Genomic DNA, 26,140 nt, shown 5'->3' with positions numbered 1-26,140 from the left:
CCATGTAGTTTAGGATTACCAGATTTCCACGCCATTAAAAATAACAGTATATAATAACACAATAATTGTTTAAAAATTAAATATCGGGTGTATTTATTGCAGATCTTAACTCTGTTTTCTCTTTATATTGCTCCCCTAAATCCTTTGTTTTTAAAACATACAGGGCATTAATGCTTGTGACAGAGTAACAGTCTGCCGTGTGGATCTGTGCATTCGCTGCTGAGTGACCGGCAGAAGACCGAGACGGAGGCTGAATGTGATGCGCCCCACAGGTGAACAGGATTTATTTACATATCAACACACTGAACAGCTCATGTGACACTACCAGCAATGGCAGCACACGGAGCACATACAACACAGTGTACGAAAACTTTGGTAGGATCTACAATCTCTGAACTAATCTTCTCTGTTCAATAACAAACTAACTTACGTTGCTGAAGAGATTAATCATAAACGGTTAGGGCAGATGTGACGGGCGGATACGCGACGGATTACTGTATTTTATTTTTAAATGGCGCTAACACAACCTAATAAAATTACTCTGCTATTAACTTACTGGGCACACCGATACAGTTTTGAATTTAGATGCCCTCGAATTTAAGACGCAGCCCAAATTTACCACCCTCAATTTGAGGAAACAATAAAACATCAAATAAATAAAATAAGCATTTACAAAGATACAACCTCAATTACGCTGTTGTATCGTACAAAACCGATACGAAACAGTGTTGTAGATTAACCACAGAGCTTGTTTATTGTGCTGCGCACTGTATAATACTTAAGATGGCGTCTGTCGTACACACACCACCAATCACTTATGGCATCACACATCCTGGCAACAGCAAGCACGACACAACACTCCATCAGGCAACATGTAACCCAGCAACCACAACAGCACTGAACAATGCTTGGCATGTCGAAAAATACGAGGGTCTGATCAGCATTTCCGATCTGTCTAAGCTGGTACTGTTTGTTAGAAATGATGAAATTGCAAACGTTTCTCTTGGAATTCCTTAGTGTCATGTTGCTGCTTGTGTATTTGTGCAGACACCTTTGTTGTCATTTCTCGGAAGTCAGTCACGTTGATGTTTCTATACTCTGGTAGTCACGTCTTTTGTTAGTGATTTTAATACATGCCTCACTATACTGTACTCGAATTTAAATTTGAAAGAATACGGTACTTGTTTCCTCAGAATATGAACTAAACTATGTGCAAAATGTTTACTTCCGAGTGAGGTTACCTTGTATAGTTTGTTTCCTATGTGCAAAAGGACAGAGTCCAGCAGTTGTTTACATTGAGGTTTATAGCCAGCGAACCAGACTCTGTGTTTGCCAAACGGACCGAGACCAGACTTTGTTTTTCACACGTCACACCAAACATACCGAACTGTACTGAGTGCGGACCAAACACTATAAACGGACCCAGTGTGAACACAGCCTTACTGTGAATTTCCTGTGACCTCTCTCAGGCATCTATTTTGTCAATAATGTACTGTAGGTAAGAAGCAAAGTACTGTAAAGAATAAAATTATTAAAATATAATGCTGGACCCTAATGTATTATACAAACAAGGCGATGTTTCTTTTTCTACTTCTATTATCTTCCCCCAGCTCCCGCAACTCTTAACCAGCTGTGATTGCGGAATGTGACAAAATAATATTTTTTTGGAACCATCTGAAGGCAGTTATGAGATATGTTCATTTTAAACACACGGTCTGCTGACAAAGGGTGACTGGTTTGTATTTTAAGTTTCTAAATACAGAATTAGGGAATCCGGTCATGTGTATGCTGTAAATCAATTTTCCATAATTTGCACTTAAACACTTTTTACAAGAAACTACAAGTAAGTAGCCCAACATTTCTGCTTGTTCTTTATCAGTGCAATTAAAACCAACAGAGACATCCTAGTCCAAACTTTTGTCTACGATGACAAAAAGGAAGTCACTCAATGTCTTAAAATGGTGTAATGCAAATAGCTCTTATGTAAACATGAAGGCACACGTTATCCACCACCCAGTCCTGGATGTGCTATAAGATTCTTCAGCTCTTTTGAACTTTTTTCATTTGCCAGTGTGACAGAATTACAGTTTACAGCATTTTCATGAATCAATTGAGTTTTCCCTGACAATAAATTGTGTGTTGTCAGTAAACGACCTCTTGATTTCAAAGGCTCCATACAGAGAGACATTAGGCTTGAAGCAGTTGAAACTAGTAATATCCCAAAAAAACCTGAATAAACTGATGTTAAATCAACAAGGCCAACTGGATCCTTCATCAGTCTTTAAAAAGCAGTTCCATGGGAAGGGTGGAAAAGTCAGTGCAATTCCTTACATTTCAATCCCTTCTTCATTCTTCTGCTCTCACAAAGGTCCCCCCATTCTAATGTTTTGTACACTGTATTAAAAGGATTGGTTACAGTATGTGCTTTCCCACAACCAGTGGATTGCACCAGAAATGTACACACATGCACGCTGTCATTATTTAGGACAATACTGATTTAACATTCAGATTTTTCATACAGAAACCCAGTGTGATTAACCACTTAAGATAGTTTTGAAGGGATTTTTTTAAATCATCAAGTGAAGTGAGATATTTGCACATTGCATGCAGGTATTGAAACATCAAGTACACAAACTAAGTGTTTTGAAACTGGAATCCTGAAAAAGCTACTGTAAGTAAATGGTTTCATGTTTGGTAAACAAACGTGATTATTTTTTCAAAGATACAGCTGTGCTACAAATATGCAGGCCAAAGACAGTGTGCAAGAATGACAGGAATTACTAACATAAACATGTTAACATAAGTAGCTTTTTCATAACACGATAACACATACCAAGTACCAAAGTATAGGGGTTTACGAGGCAGATTTAAAAGATTGTTCCAGAGCTTAACATAAAAAAAAAGTTTCATTTCAAAACATGTTTGGAAAGTATGTTGGAAGGCAAAGTTTCAAATAAAGACAATGAAAAATCACACACTTCTGTACCTATCATTCAGCATAAAACTTTATCAGACATGCCCCGCCATGTCAGTCAAGTTAGTGATCAGCAACCTGAAAAAGTAGATGACCTATGTTTATATGTGCCGTAAGAATTAAAGTAAGACGTTCATACAGACACATTCTTATACTCTTAATAACTTAATGTTCTGACCAAGTTTCATCACCATTGCATAAGCAAATGTGAGAAATAAAAATACTCACACCTACACTAAATCCCTGTCTGCAGGAGCACATTCACAACAGTGGAAACAAAGAGACGTGCTTTAGCAGGTAATTTACATAGACTGTTTAAAGAAAACATATTATTCTACAAAATGATATTTAAATAACATTTAAAAAAGTAAATGGATTTGTGTACTTGTTTTTAATTTTTTATAAAAAGGGACTCTTAGACTAAAAAAAAGAAAAAAAGCACAAAACACTGTTAAATAATTTACAATAAACATTTTAAGAGGAAGCCTTCAAACACACACAGAAGCAAACAGCTTTTATGCTTAACTTGTTCCACTTTCTTCACAAAACTCCAAAGGTTTTGTACAAAACCACAAAACCACTTCCTGGTATATTTCCCAACTTTCTCTCGCATGAATTCATTAATCTGACGTAATGCAGTAGGTTTGGACAGTTACTTGTAATGATAAATTATCTAAAATTGTTTTTTTGACAGAAATCTAAAGCTGAAAAGAATAAGCACAATAAGGTGGATTTGTCTATCAGCTTACAATGAACAGGGGGGGGGGGGGGGGGGGGACGGACGACGACAGGGGACACACTAACAGTCTCTCTTCTCTTTCCTAGCCCCTCTGTGGTGGAACCAGCTAGCAGAGAACTTCAGGATTGTTCCATCTCTCACTGCCTTCCGCTGTCTCCTCAAAACCCACCTGTTTAGACTGCACTTGTCTTGATCTACCCCTCATACTATGCACTAGACTCACCTGACCTAAGCACCATGTACTGGATGCTCAGCTAATGCACTATCGTTGCACTATTGGTAGGGGTGAGACAACTCACGTGTATCGATGCATCGCGATACAAGCTTGAAATGAGTAGCTAATATGCCACATTTATTTATAGGTCTTGGTTGTCTGAACGTAAACTCCACTTGATCCTAGACACATCCCATTGTGCAATGAGCCATCCAGAGGCTTCCGGAATTTAAGAGGGAGTAGAGGAAAGTGTTTTTTTTTCCTGTATTCCATTGCTAGCAAGCTAAAGGCTGTGGTAAAGGCTTCAGAACAGGCTGCTGAAATGCTGCCTGGCCAATGGGAGTTGATACAGCTGTACTTCTGGCCAATGAGAGTGTAGAGAAGACAGAGACAGCCTGCCTTGTTTCTTGTGGACAGAGAGGATTCAGGAAGCGAGCAGTGTTTGTAAAAACTCGTTGCCATGGCTAATTTTACTAAAGTTACTAGTTTTGTATTCAAATGCTACATATTTGTCTCCTTTTGTGAGAGCGTTTTATTTCATATAAATAGCTATATGTTTTTATTTTTTTGTTTTACCAGTTTTAATGTATTGCTCTCATTTTAATGTTTCATTTACACCAGATTATTTATTTATTTTTATATATTTATACACACACACACACACACACACACACACACACACACACACACACACACGAGGAAAGTGTCATTTGTGAGGGAGGATAGGCTATAAGAATTTTGTGTATCGGACTCAACTTTTTTGCGTTAGGGTTAGGGCATTTTTACATTTCTTACAAATTTTATTTTAAATGTGTTAATCCTGATGAAAATCACTTAGGCCTAATACTAATTTTATCATTAATTTAAATCTAATCATTTAAATTATTTCTAACCACATTTAAAAACAGCACAGTATAAAATAGTATACAAAATAAAATTATATAGTCAACCTTAACTTGAAAAACACAAATACTTAGTGATAAAATGTATGGTATAATAATAATAATAATAATAATAATAATAATAATAATAATAATAATAATATTGAGTTGAAGTTAAAACGCTGATGTACATTTAAAAAATTAACATCACAACTTAATGCTGAAAGACCTGACATTTAGATTTTTCTAAAGAAACACATGAACAAACTTTGTACTTCGTTATCAAACACATTGCTTAGTATTTTTTACCCCCCTCTCAGAAATGTGGTAAGGAGATTTGGTTAATTAAGTTAAATCTGATATCCCAGGAACTCTAGCGGACATACTGCTTTGTCTTTAACCTCAAACAAGTGCTACACTACTTAGTGGTAAATACATATAATTGATTTTCAACTGAATCTGCAAGCAACCAAATCCGCTGTGCACATGCGCAGTAGAAGCCAGCCACAACCCAGTACTGGCTATGATTGGCTTAAAAATGTCTGGATGGAGCGCAGCTGGTTAGAGAACACGGTGATCAGCGAGCGAGTGCCAAGACAACAAAGCCTATAAATATGAGCAGCACGACTTCGGCTCTTCTCTGTCTTGCACTGTGTATTACTTTCGCTGTTTAAATATTAAAATAAAATTCACAAGTGTAGTTATCTTTGGCTAACTTCGTTTAACGTTAAATTAATGCTATGTGTCTTATTTGTTCAACTTCGTTCTTTTCAGTTTTAAATCTGCCTTTATTTTGTGCCGTCTGTCCCTTTTTCTCCCGAGGCTGCAGCCATTCATCATCTTGCGGTGTTCGGCAAGGTTTCTTTTTTCTTTTTTTTATTTCTTAATTTACCGACCACTACTGCCTGTTTAGGGTAATAGGTTATTAAATATACTGTAAAGTATATTTGTATTATTTTAATATTATTTATATAATATTTTATATTATTATTTTTTGATCTTGTTGATAGCCGCGTCAGGCTGGACAGTGCTTCTACCACTGAGGCTGGCCCCCTGGACCCCACCCCCTCACCTGCCTCTGAGGTGCGAACACCCAAACATTTTGGCCACCACCCGCCACTGGGAAATACATAAACATAATGTTTTTGTGTAAAAGAGAAAAGATTAAATAAAATACATGATCTGAAATCAAATTAACTGAAGCACAATTCTTGTAAATGCATCATTGTATTTAGTCTTGGCAGGATTCGATTTTTATCGGTAAACGTTGATTTCACCTCACACTGACAGATCGATGAAAAAACATTTCCATTGTTAATAGAAATTTATAGAAAGGGGACGTAAGAAAAATGATAGTTGAAAACATATTAGAGTTCATTAAATGTGTATAAAATGCAATGAGAGGAGGAGGTACAGTGTTTACTGTACATCTCTGGCTAGAACAGACTGCTCCGGGGCAGAGCTGTGAATAATTTATGGTACAATATGGTACGTTAAGCTGTTTTTGGTCATTTACATATTTTTTGTATTGAATTTATGATATTTTCCAGTCTTTTACGTCATTTTTAATGTAATTTATCATATTTTTCCACCATTAAGAAAATACTATACAAATATTTATCATATGCAATACATTGGGTCTTGTACATTTTTTTTTTTTTTTTTTTTTTACTTCTGCAACTTTGCGGTGGACTTTGTGAATTGTTTTTTCTTTTTCTAGAAATTGTCTGTTGCCAGTTTAAAGTTTGCAAAAAATAATGTATAATTAATGGTAAATGTACCTCTTTAGACAATAGGATTGCTCATGTACCAAAATACGACAGCGCACAACTTCCAATCTGACATCGTACCACTTTCTGCCATTACATGAGTCAAGTGGTGGTACGCATACCACATTCTGATGACGTACCACTTTCTAACACTACACCGGCTCTATAGGCCAGCTCACGGCTTCTATCAAAGTGAAAAACAACGTCCACAAACTTGAACTTAAAGCTTATCTATAAAACTTCAGGTACATTCAAACAGTATTCCAATTCCAAAAGAAAAGAAGATAGTGACAGACAAGTTGAAAAAGGCATGCAAATAGAATAATCTAGCTAGAAAAAATAAATCAAATATTTTTTTGTATTTTTTATTATTTGTGCCTTTCCTGAGGGATATCAGACAACATTCGTTAGGTAAACTGCTCCCCCACTACTACCACTAGTTGAATGAAAATTGATTTGAATTAGTTTCAAGGACTCGTGACTCAGATGCGAATGATAGTGACTTGGACTCGACACTTGAGACTCGGACTAACAAATAATGAGAGCATAGAAAATAGGTATAGACGAACTAACAAGATCAATGCATACTATCTCGGTGCTCTTTGTGACAAAGACATTTATTGCGGCTTTAAGATGAGGTGTATTTACCTGTACAGTCTTTTTTATTCTGTGTGAAGGACCAGGATATTCTGGTGAGTACAAGTCCGTCAGAAACAAGGAGTTGATCAATGTTGACTTTCCAAGCCCAGATTCACCTTAAAAACAAACAAACAAACAAATTAGTTAACACATTTTATTCACATTTTTTTCCAAGCTTATGAGGAGTGAAATATATAAAAAGTTTAATATACATCCTGGTATAAATAATGCCCCTTTCACACAGACAAGTTATGGCAGCTCAGAGCCGGTGCAGCATTTTGGTCTGTGTGAATTTCCTATACCGTCACAGAGCCGTTATATTATGCCGTCTCTGAACCACCTTGCAAAGTGGTCTTAACTCCTGTGTGAAAGGCTATACCGGCACTGAAGCGCTATAGTGGGCGTGGATTGAAAGTCAACATGTATAACGGATGTGTAGGGTATTTTTGTCGTCGATGTTACACTTTCATTTTTTTCAAATACAACGGCTGATCAAGAACGAGGTAGTAATTGGAGGAGTCTGGAATAAGTTAAGGAATTGTTAACTTTACGGGCTGACAAGGTGAATTCATAAATTGAAGGGACGGTGCGTGCTGCTGTAATTTATGGGCGAATTGCCATTGCCATGAAAACGATCTGTTGACTGACAGGTTTGAAAATTGTACTCACAGGATCCCTTTGGCTGTAGGAAATGGTTATGATGGTATTATACCGGCACAGATTGCGCAATTTCATGCTGTGTGAATGGGTATTTAAAGGAAAAAAAAATGTAAACGTCCGAGACGGCTCAGTAGTGGCATTTGTGTGTGAAAGGGGCTTTAGATGCAAGTTTTGTCCCACTATAATGACCAGCTCTGAAGATGTAGGTTTAAATATATATATATATATATTTGACAAAACACATATAAATCGAAAACATGTATTGCTTACCTATTGGACTATCATCTGCAAAAGCTCTTTTTTTGCTCCAATAAGGACATTGTGTTATTAGTTTAAACTGCATTTTGCAGATGGTGCATATCATGATCCATTGCCTAGTGGGTAAGTACAATTATTCCACGCTACTGGGGATTCCAGTCTTTTTACCACCAATGGCGATTGTGTAGAAAGTATATTAAATTAATGCTTGATCACACTGTTCTGGTGTCCACTAGGGGAGTTGTACTCTGAAGAATGAACTACTTATCATAACAGTGAGATATGAAATTAAATCAGTACTTGAAATAATGAAAGCAGTCTTTCTTAATACATTTAAAACAGCAAACCTAAATACAATTTCTAATCTTAGTTTCATGATATTTTAAATGGGTTTTATATAACTCAACAAAAGAGATCTGATATGTGAAGAAATCAGCAGCATACTAAATTAAAGTGTTATCAAGGGTGCAGCACCGTGCGAGAAATAAAAAAAAAAAAAAGTCAATTTATGCAAACACAAATTTCTGTAGAAACTTTATAAATTTAGCCCAATCACATCCTGTAGATACAAGAATATACAGGTGTACCTCAAGGACCTGTCCTGGGACCCCTCCTGTTCTCACTCTACACCCGCATGCTAGGCACTCATCTCCTATCCCCTTTATGCTAATAATGCCCAGATCTTCCTCTCTTTTGACTCGCACATCTCAGGATGTCTCTCAGCAATCTCAAATTGGACACAAGACCACAAACTCAACCTATCTAAATCTGATCTCTACTTCCTCTCCATCTCAGTCTCCCTTGACTATCTCTTTCTCCATCTCCTTCTGCTAAAAACCTAAGTGCTGCTGTTGACTCCTTCCTGACACGCACTTACCACTTCTTCCTTAGCAACAGCTACATAATCCATCCTTCAGCTCATTCAAAATTCTGCTGCTCATCTTGTATTCTCCCAATCTCTCTACTCTCATGCTACCCCTCTGCTTCACACTCTCTACTGGCTACCTATCTCTGCTTGCATTCAATTCAAGACCCTTGTTATTGCCTACTCCTCTCTTCACCACACTGCCTCCTCCTATCTCCAATCCCCCACCCCCCCCAGGTGGAACCAGCTACCAGAGAAGCTTCAGGACTGCTCTGTCTCTCACTGCCTGCTGCCGCCTCCTCAAGACTCACCGGTTTAGACTGCACTCGTAGATATACTATTATGTAATTTTTTTATATTATATATAAAATACACACATTGTATTTTAGATGTATAATTTGTACTTACTGTATTCCAATTGTTTTGCATTTTAACCTTGTACTACCCTTGTATTGCCCTGTAACACTTAAAAATAAAAATAAAAATAAAACGCACCCCCCTAAATTTATTTATTTTTTCTTTTAGTACTTCTAAATTCAGCACGATTGGAATTTAGAAATACTAAAAGAAACAAATTAAAACGACAGTTTTTCCTCAACTAAATTCATCTCATCCACGTTCTTATCTTGAGCATCTACAGCTTTACACTACTGTACTGTATACAGCAACATTTCTGTGACCTGTTAACTGCTATCACAGGGACCTACTGTTAAACTGCATTCTGCTAGCTACTACCGAGGTTTTCAGATTGCAAAACTACTTCTCAAAAATTCTGATGCCACTTCATGTAAAGGGGGAGGGTGAGGGGTCGACTTAAGTTCTCATGCACCAACATATCATGCATTCTTGTAAACATTCATGGAATGCAGTAAAACAAATTACATCCTGAAATGAAAACATTTCAAATTAAGTTTAGTTTATCATCCAATCACGAACAGCACAAAGGGACTGACAATACTAAAATGTTCTTTTAATGCTTTGTTAAATGTACCAAAGTTAGATGTAGGTTAAAGATAAATCAACATACAGCAGAACTGTGGAAAATGATTAAAGGCACTACAATGCAAAACATTTAGTAGTTCATAAAAAGTAAACATGGTAAAACTAAATGCTCTAAGTGCAACACTGTTTTGCAACAGTTGCAAATGACCTGCATGACAAATATGGGCAGAGATTATTTATGGTAGAAAGAGATGAATCAGGATTTTAATCATACAACAAAGTTCAATTGAATATATAAAATCGATCACATTTTATTCTGAAAAACAGTACTTATGTTCTTACTTGCACATTATTAACTGCTGAAAAATAAATCTCAGAAACCTGCATCACTCCAACATCCCTAACTCCTAGCGACATACCTGCTGTGCATAGGATAACTGGTATCAGGGCTCCGCTAACTTTTCTTTAGGCACACGTGTGCAGCCAAGTAAAAAAAAAAAAAATGTTACCCGCACACTGAAATTTAGCCGCATTTTTATACTTATTTGCAAAAATAAGTATAACAGTACCAGCATTTATTTATGTTGAACATCTATATTTGTATACCTTTCTCCTCCCTGCCCAGGTTGATTGCGTCAGGTGGGAGCAATCAATCAATTATTCAATGATCACCCAGCCACCTGGCATAAAAGGAGGCCTCAGCCTCCCATGAGGGAGAGTTCTAGAAGGAGAGGAAGCAAGAGTGTTTTTCTGTGTGTGCTATTTTTTTTTGTTTGTTTTTGAATCCAGTGAAGGTAATGCCCAGCCTGGAAGCCTTATTTTGTAAGTTTCATTTTGTGTTTTTGAAACCTTTTTGTTTGGCCCTCGTGCCGGTTTATTTTGTATTATTGTGTATTAAAAAGCTTTATTTTTGAACTTTTCACACTGTCTCTGAGTCTCAACCTCTGTCATCCTGTCACAAACGCCTTTCACAATAAATTGCCACAGAGCCCTTCACATAGACACAACAGTATATAGACAGCTATAAAAGGAGTAACAATAAGCAATAAAGAAGAGAATAAAAGAAGTAAATACATTAAATCATTCAAAACATAAGACAATAAAAGAAACAAACAAGGAGAAAGGAAAACAAATCATTTTAGGATAAATAAGATGGATTCGAAAAATGTGTCTTTAGTCCGGTTTTAAAAGCTGCAACAATTAGTGCTTCCCTTACAGAACTAGGTAGATCATTCCCTAGTTTAGGGGCCCTGTAGCTTAAGACTGTCGCCTGAATTTTTCTTTTTTTTTTTTTTTTAAATTTTAGTTATAGTAAGCCACTGGACTTTTTCCAAACTTCTTTTTAGCTGCTTTTACCAAAACATAAAACATTTTTAGGCTATTTCTTTTGGACATTCTTTGTAGTATGGTCTCCTAAAACAATTTCATTGCACGGTAGGGTCAAATTACTGCTAAAAGCTGCTTATTTGGTAGATCAATGGAGGAATATTAACATTAAAATCAAGTGTAACCATCACACAACTTGTAGTCCTATTAAAAAGCAATAAACGTGCACATTTCCTATTAATATGGATTATGAAAAATGATGCTGACCATTTAAGATTCAATACATGCTGAACAAAATATCTTGATTCTACTTTGACATTAGCACACCCTAATTTACCAGACTGAATATTAGATGACAATTCCTTAAAATTCAGGAAATCTCAGAAATAAGTATTGTGTCTGTATATATAAGAAAATTGATTGGTTGCTCTGTTTCTAAAAATGTTTACTCAACTCAGATTTGTTTTTCACACCAGTATTTTTTACATTTAGATACACTGACCCTTGAAAGTACAATGGCACCACTATAATACTGTACCAAGCTGGCACAGACATTCATTTTGCTTTTGACAAAGACACTATCTCTGATGTACTAGCTGGGGAGATCTTCACATAGCACAAATAGAGCTGCATTACAAAGGAGTTAACACATCAACAAAAATACATTTAGTTTGGCCTAAGCCTTTGTACCGATTCACTCTTACTGATCAGTTAAGAAAGATCTCCCATCCATTGAAATTCTGAGGCAAAGCATATTAGCAGAAATACATTTTGGCAGAGGTATTAAAAAAAAAAACACCCCACACCTACAACACACACATTAGCAACACCTTTAACAAAGACAAGTTTCACTAAACAATAAGGGGAGGAGCGAAAATCAATTCTCCATTACATTTTTACTGCTCCTCTGATCGGCTGTTGAATGTTGTTAATAAGCTTTATTAAATTTTGCTACCTCATTAACATTTCCATTTATACTTCTCCACGGCAACAGGGATACAGGAGAGGTGCCTGTATGTTGGTTTTAACTACAGTATATCTTGAGAATCACTCATTCACTTTGATGAAACTTGGTATGGGCATTCAAGTGCTTGAAGATGGCCAGATCCTTGCCATTGTGGCCTACTTTTGCATGAGTTTTGGCCTCATTAGCTGGGCTAATGAAGGCTACAGAACCAATTTGCCAAAATTAGATTAAAACTTGGGACACACTTGTTACAAGAAGTTATTCCATGTGTCTTACCACACACTCTGTTGTGCTTATAAAATTATTCTATGTTTATTTTTTAAAAATAAACAAAAAACCATTAAGATTTTAACCTATAAATAAATTTGTATTGAATGTATCCTTATACTTTGGCAGTATAGCCTACAAATATGCTTTAAATAACTTACTACTGCTGAATTCATCATTTTTTTAGATATGCACATTTAGTTACTTGTTCATTTTTATACAGCAGCTTGAATACACGTTTTTTCTGTAAATTAAATAAAGAAATGTATAATAAAACCGCTTGCCTGCATGTTTTTACACGGGTATGTAAACTTCATGTTTACAATAATGACACCTTTAAATGTTAAATGCCATGCCTTTGTTTGTTCTCACCACCAGTTAGGTTCAGAGACATTCCAAAACACAGATTGTATGTTACTGTAACCCCCAGTTGTGATCTTCATTCTGTACTTGCTATTTATATTTATTTATTTTTTTACCTAGGGTCGCAACCTTTATAAAAATTATTAATTACTTACAACTTTTTTTGCACAATGCAGGGTACCTCGTGTATCTAACATTGATTCCCCTACAACTTCCCAAGCTTGTTGAAAAATAAATGCTGCTTTTCTAATATAAACGAGAGGTTTCTCTGTTTTCGTGTCTCTCTCTTCTCTTTCTGAAACCCATTTCTTTTACACTTTAGGTGCCTGCCTGTGAGCTGTGACCTTTCAACTTTCTGTTTTTTTTTTAAGGGGCAGTCTGGTATCCTACTCAGAAACATCCATCAATAATCTGAATGTCTCATTATTATTTTAAGGAAGGAAAAAAAAAAAAAAAAAAAAGCTTAATTTTGAATAAAAATGGCATTAACAATTGTCATATTGATGCATATTCTTCATAAATACATTGGTTAAATAAGTACATTTATGCTGGATGCCCAGAGAGAAACAGGAACAGTCTATTTCAGACAGCGTAGGGTAAGCTGGACGCTGACTCTTTCATGCAACGCGCTAGGTATGAAAGGACCTTTAGACTAATGCATAATTAATGAAAAAAAGCTGAGTATTTAAATGGCCTATATTTCTTAAAACACCTGTGATGACACAGACTTTTTTGTTTTTTAAAGCTGTTGACCCAGACAGCATTTGATCATTATACAGTTAAAGAGTAAGTAGCAGGGTTCTGAAATAGTGTTATACATCCCCACGTGTTGTTACAACTGTTTAAATAATGTACCTGTAATTTTTCATTTCATTGTTAACATCCTGGCAACTTTTTACACTTATACAGTGTGTTTCAAAGCTCTTTTCAAAATGGCCAGTCTAGGGCACTGATAGTGTAAGGCAGTGGTATTCAATTACATTCTCTGGCGGGCCAGGTAAGGCCATGTCCAAACTATGGTGGGCCACAGGGCGCTTAGGATTTGTGTACCGTTGGGGGGGTTGTTTAAACGGTTATGACTATCCAATCACAATTTATATAACAGAAAGTTGCAACATTACACTTGCACCAATCAACTACTACATCTCAGAAATAACTACTTACACAAGATACAAAATGTCTGATCGCATTAATAGAAACCAAATATTTGTCCCGATATCCTGAAAATATTAAAACGACATCTTGCAAACAATTATACAAAGCCCAGAAATGCTATTAAAACAGCAAGCTATTAATCTTAATTGTAAACTATGGCATTTAAAATTAGAAGTTAAATTCATGAGAAATTAATGGACATCTAATTTCCCTTTCTTATTGCCTGAAATTGACATTCCGTCTTCTTTTTTCGGAAAATTACTGCGCAGTAAGTAGTCAAGCTAGCTAATAAAAGCATGTTGCATAAGCATCTTAAGCGCCCGATTTAAAAATGTAGCCCTGTGTCTAAATACGTATAAACATGTTCTAACTCTAATGTGTTTAAATGTCAATGAAAGGTTTCTAAATTAAATACATGGCAAAGGGAAAAAAAATGTAAGTGCATATTTAACATGCCTTCTTTGACAGGCACATTTCTTACTGTTGCCAAACAGGTTTTTTTTTAATTTTTTTTTTAAACCCAAATAAAAGATCTTTGACAGGCTCATTTTTTTCAGCTAATTTACTGTGCTTGAATAGTTTTTAGTCTTATTTTCTCTCTGTTTGTTGTTTTGTCTATGTCTCTCGCTGTCTGTGCCGATTGACACTGTTCAAAAGATTGTGCATGTTCAAAAGAAAAAGCATAATCGTGGTTCTCTAGGTAACCAAACTAATGGCGTTAACCCAGTAAGTCAGCGAAGGAAGAGACCTTAAGGATGGATAGAAGTTACAGGACAGGAGTAATTTTTTTTTAGTTAAATAGTAAACTGTGAAATAGTATTTCACCGTTGGGTTATGGAATATATAGGAATAAATTATGTGCATACAGAGAGTGAATATAAACTAAAGTGTATTAATTTGAGGGTAGCTTGCATTCAGAGTTGTAAACAAGTTAGGAGAAGGATTTTTACCAGATAATAAAGTCACAGGCCAGATTGGGCCCGAGGGTCACCAATTGAAGAACACTGGTGTCAGGATTATTGCCAACATTGTTAAACAGATAATACAGCGGAACAGAAAAGCCAGTGTACTTATGTTTTTTTTTGTTTTTTGTTTTTTTTTTATTGCTCTTCCTGCAGTGATTTAGGACAACTGATCTCAAACCCCAGTGCACTAGAGCGGCCATTTTGAAAAGAGCTTTGAAACAGTGTTTAAAGTTAGAAGTGTAAAAAGTCAGGATATTAACAAGAGAGAAATAACAGGTACATTATTTAGACAGTTGTAGCTATATTGTTTAATGTTAAAAACTCATCATTTGAAGTGAATAATCTTTACAAAGAACAGCAGAAACATCAAAAGCAATGCAAAACCTAAAACAACAATTTGACAGTTAAAATATGTAATATCGCCCCTGATTATGTAAATCAGAGGCCATAAGCATCCAAAGTGACATTCTTATCTTAAGAGATAGGACGTCCTAACTATGTTCAGAGTCGATATTACAGAAAATGCTCGCCGAACTCATTTTCCTATCCTAATTTAAGATAGGAAATAGTACGTTACAGAACGACCCAACTTGTTCATTTCCTAAGTTTCTTTTCTAACATTTATGACTTTAAACTGCTACACACCAGACTTGATGTGACAAGCAAAACTGTGCTGCAATGTGACAAAATTTATAGAACGTTTACTTTTGACAACAGGTGACGCGGTGGCAGCACCAGAGCAACACTAAATAAATAGAATTAAATGCTAGGGAATTGACTAATCAGAGAACAGCGTCAATGCACGTGGTCCAGCAGGGTGAAGCCGTGTACAAAATGGAGGAAAACTACCCATAGTTTTATGACATTGAAGGCAATGGATAAGCTTGGTATGATTTATTGCCATATATGTTGACATGCTCTCAGAGAATGCATTCATAATTACTACATCATGTTGACGAATATGTACCAGTCTAGATCAGTTTTTTCAATAGCAATTTATATTTTTATTAATCTGGCAGTTTTCCAATCTGTCGCATCACCTCTGTGTCGCTTCTAGTGTGTATGATCATGTCGCTGCAAAAGTGTCTTGTCGGCCAATGAAAAACCGCATAGCGTCTGCTGTGTGGCGGCCTTTAGTGGAACCTTTCCTATCTGTGTTATTGTATTACACAGCAAGACGCTCTACTGAATTCGCGGCTCAAATATGTAAGTTTGGACTCGTCGCGTTAGATAGGATTTTCTTCTTCAAGTTAGTTTACTAAATAATGTTAGGATAGGATGAGACACTTAGGAAATTGCAGACACTGCTGACTTAGGAAATGCTTCTGTAATACGAAGTTTGGAAAAATCCTATTTTAGCCATGAAATGTATAAAAGAAAGTTAGGAATACAGCCCCAGATTATAAATCATAGCAAGTGCATTAAAATAGCAACACTGAATGGGTTTGGAAAATCGGCCGTCATAGGAAATGAATGGGGACGAAGTCCACACCGTGAGGCCCACGCCCCGAAATGAGCTGAAGGAGGTCGGCCACAGAGAGTCGGTATCCCCCTCCAACAGGGTGAGTGTTAAGAGAATTTAGGCCTAGTGTTCTGAAAATATTTCCAAAACAACCAATCAGAACAAAATAACATCACCATTCTTCCATGTGATTGGCTAGATATTTTACCAAACATTCAAATGTACTATATATACAGCTATGGCCATAAGTTTTTAATCATCTAGAATTTTAGGATTGAGACGCAAGAAAAAAAAACACAAAACAAAAAACTATATGATCTTTTATTTAAAGTCATGTAAATCAAAGAAACTACAAAATGCCATCACAAAAGTCTACTGGAAGACATAGTACAGTATTTCATGTTATAGAATTAATGTCAGTTTTTTGTTTTTTTTATGGGAAAACGCAACATTATTCAGAAAGGTTTAATTCGACTTTATGAAGCTAAATTAGTTAATTTTTTTAGTTCAAAATTATGAAACTAGTCCTAAAATTGCTGAACACCGATTCCCTTGAAAACACACATTTGGGGGCATGTATCAAGATCGACAGACATTGCGCTAAAGTGGCGGAGGGTAAAGTAGCGCTCTGCCGCGGCACAAATTTTACCCCATCCCGAATGTATTAACTGGCACAAAATTAATGAGGCACGGCGTAAGGTGCTACATTTAAATTCGTAAATGCACTGTGCCCGTGTTCTGAAACCCTCAAAATGGGCTACACAGATTAACAGACTAATCTGAACAATAACGCCTCCCCTCCAAATGGGCTACCTCAATTGAACAATAGGTAGGTCATTTGGAGAGGCAATGACCCGTGTTGACTAAGTGTTGACTAGGTGCCCCTGAAAATTCACGATATCACGAATTTCACAGAAATCTTTTATTTGACTGCCTATCATGAAAAATATGCATTTTATTTTCCTTACAGTATTTTACATTACTGTACTCACCTCCCCTGTTCATTTCATACTTTTATCAAGTAGAAGCAGCGCTACAATAGCTGTACACGGTCCGGCTTCAATGCCTATTTTGTCTGCTTGTTACTTTTTTTTGCAGCCAACAAAGAACATTTTAAAATCGACTTGTTTCCAGCAGAAGTTTGTTACATTTTTAAAGATTGTTTCAATAGCGAATTGAGTTACAATGTACATTTTTAAAAGAGATGACGCAGTAGCTAGGCTAAATATTAAAATGTTTCAGCCTTGGTTTTTGGGTGGTGTTCTTGTTGAACTATCAATGATAACACATTTTAGGCAACTTACATCAGTAGAATATAATGTAAATAGAACATGTGTGTTTTTTTTTTTTTTTTTTTTTTCATAAAATGGCGGTTTCGTAACACTGTGAAAGTCGTATTTTTTTTTTTTTATTGCCATTCGTGAATTTCTTTAAAAAAAATACAGTGAATTTTCCAGGCCCCTATGACTGCTGCCATAATGCTGTTTTCTATCAGCTGCTTTCTGACTTTTTTCCTTTGCGCCCAAGTAATCCCATTATTTGTGGACCCTTTTAGGGCCGGCGATGCTGTTTTGCCGCTTCATAAATCTCATTTTAATATTGCAGACTTAAATTTACAAATGAGCCCCATATACAATTTGCCCATGCATATAATTAAGGCTTGACACACCGTAAAATGCATGGCTAATGAGTGGCGGAGTGCATTGCATGGCGGAGCGCATTTTGGAGGTGCTAACATGGCCTAACTTGCGAAAAGTGTCACGACACATACAGGGCAATTTTATGGCAGGAGTAAACTCGGTTCTATGGCCTTAATGCCGTTGCAAACACTTGATACATGTCCCCCATTATGTACTAAAACTCAGATATCTCTATCAATAAAATTAACCCCCAATATTTGTTTTCAATTTGAGTACTACTGCCAAAAACCCAAAACAGAATTTATTTTTTATTTTTTAAATAGATGATCGTTTTACATTTTTTTTCATTACCTAAATCAAATCATTGAGTGAAAATGGTGACTGCTGTAAACTTTAGTTCAAGTTAATAAAGAACAACATTGTATTCTATGTTAAATAACCATTAGATAGGTTTGCATTTACTGGAAATGTGATCATTACTGAAAATAACTTATTTCTAAATATTTCTAAGCAGTAAAATAATCTGTAAACTCTGCCAGTGAGTGTGGCCGGAACTATGTTTTAACTAAAATATATTTATAGTTGACTGAACTTTGTTCTACTCAGATTTAATGTCATCATTTCCTATATGGCTGTATGGGGGAATTTTCTTAAATGCACATTGACAGAGATATTAATGGTTGAAAAATCAAGAGTTTAACATAAAAATGAAGTTAAAACCATAAATCGTGCCTCTTTTACTTACTGTTTAAGTAAAAGAAGCGGGTTTATAGCAAACATTAAGTATTTAAATTTACATATACGGCCTATCTGTGTTTCTTTGGCTGCTGGAGGAGCAAGCAGCCGTGAGACTGTGTAAAAATGACAGGCTGCTGGACATGGCAGAGAGAGAGAGAGAGAGAGAGAGAGAGAGAGAGAGAGAGGAGAGAGAGGGAGGAGAAACAGGCGCAAAACTACTTCACTGAATAGGGACGAAGGTTCACACCAGGAGGCTGGAAGGCCCGCTTCCCGAAATCAGTTCCATGAGGCAGGCTGTAGAGAGCAGATATCCCCTGCCAGCGGATAGCATTCTCACACAGTGTTTCTGAGCTGACTTGATGGAAAAACACCACCTCTCATACATCTGAATGTACACGCAACAAAAACCGATATTAAAAACAAAAAATACCCTACAAAATCAATCAAATCCCAACCACCGCAGAAAATTAAAATCAGCAGACATTGCTACCTTGGTGCCATAGCTGTAGGTATTTTTTTTGGGTGACATTTTTACATTTTGACCCCCCTTTTTAAAATACGAATACTGAAAGATTGTTTAAAAGCTACGATGTCACAGGGTGTTTATGTTCCAAAGGACATCACTCTACCCCCTACCATTGCCTCTATAATTCTAAGGACATACTACCTCTCAGAGAATAGATAGGAAATGGTTAATGTGGTCACAGACTATAATGCCTGTCACTTCTAACTTTAAATTGTCTGGAAGTCAAGCTGCTTTATGTTCGTGGATGAGCTGATGGCAAAGCAAGATGGCTTCAAGATATTAGACAAAGCCATATGGGATCAGGGAGTGTACATTTCTAGGACTGAGCCAACAATGATTGAGCGAATTTTCCAAAGCAATTAGTTCCATTGGTGGTGAAGACAGTTTTAACTCTAAAAGTGCACACAAAACTGAGCACCAGCAAAGCAGAATATTAATTTGGCCACATCATTTCTAACTTAATTATAATGCTCCTTTTTCTATATTCAATTAATTACACTTTTTTTTTTTTAAATTAATACATATTAAAATTTGATTTAGTTAAAAGGAAAAAACAAAAAAAGAAAAGAAAGTCACCTAAGAATGCAGTTAATCTTAATATGCCAGGGCACTCTTTAAAAAGGTAAGGTGTTTCATCCCTTTAGAGGGATGATTTCCCTTGCACTGATCAGAGGTAAGGGGCCCCCAGTATAAGGTAACCTCACCTAGCAGATGCTTTCTGACATCACTGTGAAAAATAAGCAAGACAGGTTCCAGCACCTGGTTAGTAAAGGGTTTCCCTGGCCATAGGTTGTTACTGTACATAATGACAGTACAGCGATAAAGGTGATGACAAGGACAGGAAGAGCTAATAGGCAGGGTGTTGAAAAAGATTTTCCCAGAGTCACTGGGCAGTTTTACTGTGCTGAGTGTATGACTGAACTACAAGAAAAACTCCCCAAGGGAGCAGCAGCAAACGTCTTTAGATGTAACTAACTTGCAACTTCCACTGAAGCAATGCAAAATCTACAAAACAGCAAATTGCATTGCTGTACATGTCAGTGAGCTGATCACTATTCATCTGAGATGAAAGTGAAGCAAGCTAGAGTTTTTATCTTCCCCTTTGCTGGTTCTCAGCTTTGTTTGTCTAGAGGCCTGGGCTGCATTTTTATCTGATGACATAACTGAAATGGCTACAGGAAGAGAAAGCGTTTTAAAACAAAAGCTGGAAATGAATGCCACTTTTAGAGCCAAAGATTCAACTCCAAAGCAATATTGAGGACCGAGAATTATGGTCTTGTTCTTGCCCAAAAGCTTTTGGGCAACATTTTATTGAAACTATGTTCACTAACACTTCTCTTCTAAAACAAATGGAATTCTGCCAATTTTTATTGTTGTAAATGTTACCTGAGAGCAAGATAACAGTCACAGATGGAGTTAGTACAGTACTGTATAACTGGACACTATGAACTCCAATCAGATCGTGGTACTGTAGGACAACTAAGTGCCTTGCATTATTGCTTTATTTGAAAACAAAGCTGTTCAGCAGGCTTATTCAGCCTCTCAAGCACAACATGAACATACTGAATTTATGAGCTAGTTTAGGGACGGTGACTAATAATTGCTTCAAATATTTAAAACTATCCAAGCTTTCATTATCATCATTTTTGATGGCTTGACTTCTGCCAAAAGCATCAGAAAGAGATGTGTAAATATTTTAACATTGCCAAGAAAGCACCAAAGCTCAAACAAATCAACATTAGCCCATTTTAATTTCTTTCAGATTTAACAAGGTAGACTGAAAAAAAGGAAATCTAGCATGTGAAAAGTTGGGTCATTTTTTGGGAATTATAGCCTATTTATTGCTTGAATATTAAAAAAACTCTGTTAAGAGATTATATAATATGTACGCATGAGAAAATCCAGCATACAAACCAAATAACCACTTTAAATTAGGACTCTTCTCTTTTGCCAACTATCGGTTTCAGGTTTCGTACAGTACTTGCTACTATAACAACCTTAACGATTGTTCCCAATTAGCAATAGTCTTGGACTACCGTACCTAAAGTAACATTAAGTAGTCCAAGACTTGTGTTTATGAAGGTCGGTGAAACCAGCCCTAGAAAGCTCACCACATAAATGTTACCAATACCCAAAACATTACCTTTGTGTGGGATGCTTAAAATCAAAGGCATTTTTAAATTACACAAACAGTGCAAGTGCAGCAAACCTAGAAATTCAGCCTGGGTGTTGGGTTTCGAGAGTGAGAACAACTATATTTTTTAAAATTGATACCAATACATGTTTCAGAGTTTTAATATAATCCCCCCCCTTTGTATTGCCATGATTAATGTCTCATATGATAATTGCACATCATCTAGCCATGTGGTCCAAGCAACGAGAGTCTGCCCAACAACTCGCCCCTCAGTTTCCTGCATGCATAAACTGGGTGCAGATTGGGGGGTGGGGGGGGCCTTAATTTTTTTTTTACATTATTTCAATATACAATATATATATATATATATATATATATATATATATATATATATATATATATATATTAAATATACATTTCAGCAGTTTATGAATACAATAGAATAGAAATACCAAAAAAACACTAATTCTACATTTCCAGTTTTATGGCGCAGTTTCAATTCAAAATTATTATTATTATTATTATTTATTTTTTAGCAGACGCCCTTATCCAGGGCGACTTACAATTGTCACAAGATATCACATTATTTTTTACATACAATTACTATCTTCACTTACAGACACTTTTGTGGAATCTAAAACTCAAATGTATCAATCTTTTGCTAGTAAAACTGGGCCTAAATATGAATAAGGCCGAACAGTCGAGACTGGGCTCTATATCGAGCACATACAGTATATGTACTAGTGCTGGGACGAACACAGGTTTTTCATGTTCGGATATTCGCTCATAATTTCAATATTTGTTCATTTTCAAAAAGTAATAAAATCCATTATATTGCTCAGAACGCAGGCATGTTGTTCACCTAGCACACGTTTAAGTGGGTTAAAGCACATAGGCCTACACTGAAAAGGACAACATTGAAGCATACCAGCTTTGCGCTTAGAACAAGCATGAGAAGAGTTCTGGTGAACCAAGGGCTGACCAGGATCCAGCATATTTCTTTCAAAGGAAAGTTTATGCAGCTGTATAAACCATAAAGCTTATTTAAAGAAACTCCCTTTAGCAGTCCTGCAATAGTTGCGGACAGTATACTCAAAGCAATGGAAAAATATAAGCCTTGGAATGCATAGAAAGAATGTCTTCTGAAGTTTGAAATGAACAACATTTAAAAAAAGAATTAAAATAATAATAAAAAAAAATAACCAAGCGTGGAAATTTCATTCATTAAAATTCCATGGGTTGAAAGGACATTAGAATGAAGTGATAAATTCCTGCTAGGATAACCTTGTGAATTCCTCAGCTGGTTGGCTCTCAGTGCTACCTGAATGAATGAAATGACAGGAAGTTTCCCACCCCAAAACCCAAGAAGCTCAGAAAAAAATCCACAGACTAAAACGCATTTGTCTTAACCACTGACTTAAAACACATTTGCTTTGGATTTTGGCTCAAATGATTACATGTTGTTGGGAAATTATGTAAATCTACTGTCATTCTCTTAAACAACATATCGATTTAAGCCACATACAGATTCCTAAGTATAAAGGTTGATCACTGGTATATTTTTATTATACAAGGCTATACCATGTAAGCTACCTCCATACACAGTTGTCCCGCGTTATACCGCCACCCTTGCATACCACCAGCTATTCTCTCTGAACAAATGTCATCAATATAAAAACAGTGCTATTTTTACCCGTTATATCGCCACCCCACTGTCCACCATCTGCCAGCTTCCCAAGCCAAGCAAACGTAATTAAGCATTGTAGTTTCCCTCATTTTATTGCCACCCTCGCTTATTGCCCGTTTTTGCCCATGGCCCTTACCAGGCGGTATAAAGAGGGTTGACTGTATAAATGAATACTTTACAGTCACTGGTAGTAACTACAGTCTTAGAAAGCACTCATATTTGTATTTTACGGTTCCTGAAGTGCATACTGAGGCTGCTAAAAGATCATTTGCTTATTTTGCTCCATGGTCTTGGAATGCCTTAGAGTCTAAACTTAAGTTGTTGTCCCAAATAACTAGTACAATTTAAGAGTAAGCTGCATGGTTATTTAATTGAGTGCTTGTTTTAAGTAGTTGATTACACCTGTACTGATTGTCACTAACTGATTGTTTATTGTATTGAGTACGACTTGTCTGTGTGTTAAAAGTATTTTTTTCTGCATTTGTATTTTTGTATTATAATATGTTGTATTGTATTGCTGCTACCTTTCTTGGCTAGATCTCACTTGCAAAATAGATTTTTATATCAATGTGATTTCCTAGTAAAATAAAGGTTGAATAATAATAATAATAATAATAATAATAATAATAATAATAATATTAATATATGGGGGAGGGGGGATTCCTTATGCAGATATACACTATGGTAAATTAATGTGAACTTCATTTAATAGTTTTCTTTTCTTAGCAATTTGAAAATATTTCAGAGTTATTTTTAGACTTCTATATTGTAGAATTCTTACGAAAAAAAGTTTCATATTGCGTACACCTATTATAGGAATTATGTAAAAAAAAAAATTACCTGATGGCCATACATATCAGGTAAGATTAACTAGAATTTATTTGTTAAATCCATGTACTTGAATATGCTTTCTTCAAAGAACAGAGAAAAGATTGTAAATGAAAAAACGAAATCAAAAGCTTCAAAACTGAAAGGGGAACACATGAACCAAAGACACAATACAGCACACCAAATGCAAACTACTAGATGTGTTAAATAAAACTAAAATACAAAAAATTGTTGCAACTGCAGTATATACAAAAGAAAAAAATCAAAAATAGCAATCTTGTGAGGCCCAGGTTCAATACTAATGAATACCAAAGAATTACCAACTCTGTTGCTTCTTGAGGAGTGCCAACATTTGGTAGTTTGTAAATACCAAAAAATGAAAGAAAGCACAACTTACCAACTACCATCAGTGTGAACTCAAATCCCCTTTTCACAGACTTTCTGTATACTTGATTTGGAAGATTAGCAAAACCCACATATCCCTCAAGGTTTTTCTGTTCCTTATACAAAGAAAGAGAAAGCACAATTAAAACAATTAAAGACAGAAAAAAATAAAGCATTACATATAACGTATTCCTTCGAATTGAAGATGCAGCCCAAATATCTCACCCTCAACTTGAGGAAAAAATAAAAAAAAAATCAAGTAAAGATGCATTTACAAAGATGCATTTACTCATGTAAGAAAATGCCCTATGGAGGCAGTTTGCAGCTGTCTGCTGTCACACAGAGCATTACAGTTATGTGCTGCTTCTCATTTTCAGTTATGATAACTCACGCCTGTTTTTCTCCCTTTTTGTGAACTGTGGAATTGCTTGGCAAGAAGAAAAATACAGGGGTCTGATTAGAACGGAGCCCAATAATAAAACACTGAAACTGTTAAAGCTTCTCTTCGAATTTCTCAGGAAGCTAATGATGCTTTGGGACAGGGAGGACCCTGTCGCTGGTTCAGCTGCACTGCTGATGTGGTAAACAGGAAGGCTTGCACAGAGCTGAGCTGATCGAGAGGTCCCGATTGGCTGGGGTCGTGCCCGGGGATCCTACGCCTGTTTAAGAACGCAGCAGCGCCAGTTCAAGGCTACTGCACCACAGCCATAGCTACACAGGTTAGCCCCAGAGCGAAAGCTTGCTTTGTTTACATAGAGGAGGAGAGCGTCCGCTCCGCAGAATAACTACTACAGAACCCTTCAACTGCCAGTCAGTCCCGTTGCTGTTTCTGTACTCGGGCTGTCGCATCTTTTGTTGCCAATTTTAATACACGCATCACTTTACTGTACTCAAATTTATGACGCAGTCCATTTTTTTTTAGAAGAAAAAATTGGTTTAAAAAGTGCGTTTTAAATTCAAAGGAATATGATACCCCAGCAATTCATTATGCAATATTTTTTTTTTTTTTTTCACAACGCAAAACTTTCTAATGTGTTTCTCATACTGTGATTTTCATACACCAGAACAGCACAGGCCAGATGCTGCAGTCACTCTATCACATAGCTAAATGTTGACTTTAGACATATGTGTAAGCATAAATACAAAAAATATATATGGTTACAAATACGTAGCCTTCGAAAACATTAGTTGTATAGTCATTTATAAAGTAGCCTATATATTTGTAACAACACTTTCTGGAAATTTAGTCCAGGGTTTATGAATTCCTGTAAATCGTTCCACCTTCAGTCTCACAATTTGCTGTTTTACCCACTTCTAATAAACAATACATTATCTTATTTTGTAGCCAAACAGATGCATTCACCAGGTGTGGCAAACATTTAATTGTGTTACACCATGGATAGAAATGGGTTAGCACTTCAATAAATGAGTCCCTGTTAACAAGCAAGATTGCATTTACCACCTTAACAGTTGTATCTATTTTCGGGGTAGCATTAATTTAACAATAACAACAAGAGAGATTGTTTAATTGAATGGCTCAATACTTACAGCTACTTTGAATTGTCATCATTCCAGTATTGTAAACAATGATGAAGGGCCCAGGAGAGAGGAATTCCAGGAATATTGTATGTTGTATAACCAGTCAAGGCAGGTGAAGCAGCAGCAATCCAGGTGAAAAATGAACATGGAGAAAAAAACATGACAGTTAGTCAAGTCAAACTGCCCCCATGAAAACAGAAAGAACATTAAATGCGCCT

General features: G+C 36.1%; 1 protein-coding gene across 1 annotated transcript in view; it reads right to left on the bottom strand.

The window, feature by feature from the left end:
- The window catches only part of LOC117394313 (septin-7-like), a 46,870-nt gene extending 22,311 nt beyond the window's left edge, over positions 1–24,559 (bottom strand). The window contains exons 1-2 of the mRNA XM_034920790.2: positions 24,397–24,559; positions 7,226–7,332 (exon numbers count right to left, since the gene is read on the bottom strand). Of these exons, the coding sequence (XP_034776681.2) occupies positions 7,226–7,332; positions 24,397–24,559 (270 nt within the window). The remainder of the gene's footprint in view (positions 1–7,225; positions 7,333–24,396) is intronic.
- Between the last annotated feature and the right edge of the window lie 1,581 nt (positions 24,560–26,140).

Source organism: Acipenser ruthenus, chromosome 3 (genome assembly GCF_902713425.1).
Source record: "Acipenser ruthenus chromosome 3, fAciRut3.2 maternal haplotype, whole genome shotgun sequence".
NCBI lineage: Eukaryota > Metazoa > Chordata > Actinopteri > Acipenseriformes > Acipenseridae > Acipenser > Acipenser ruthenus.
Note: the sequence above shows the minus strand (reverse complement) of the source record. Positions and strands in the feature narration are given on the sequence as shown.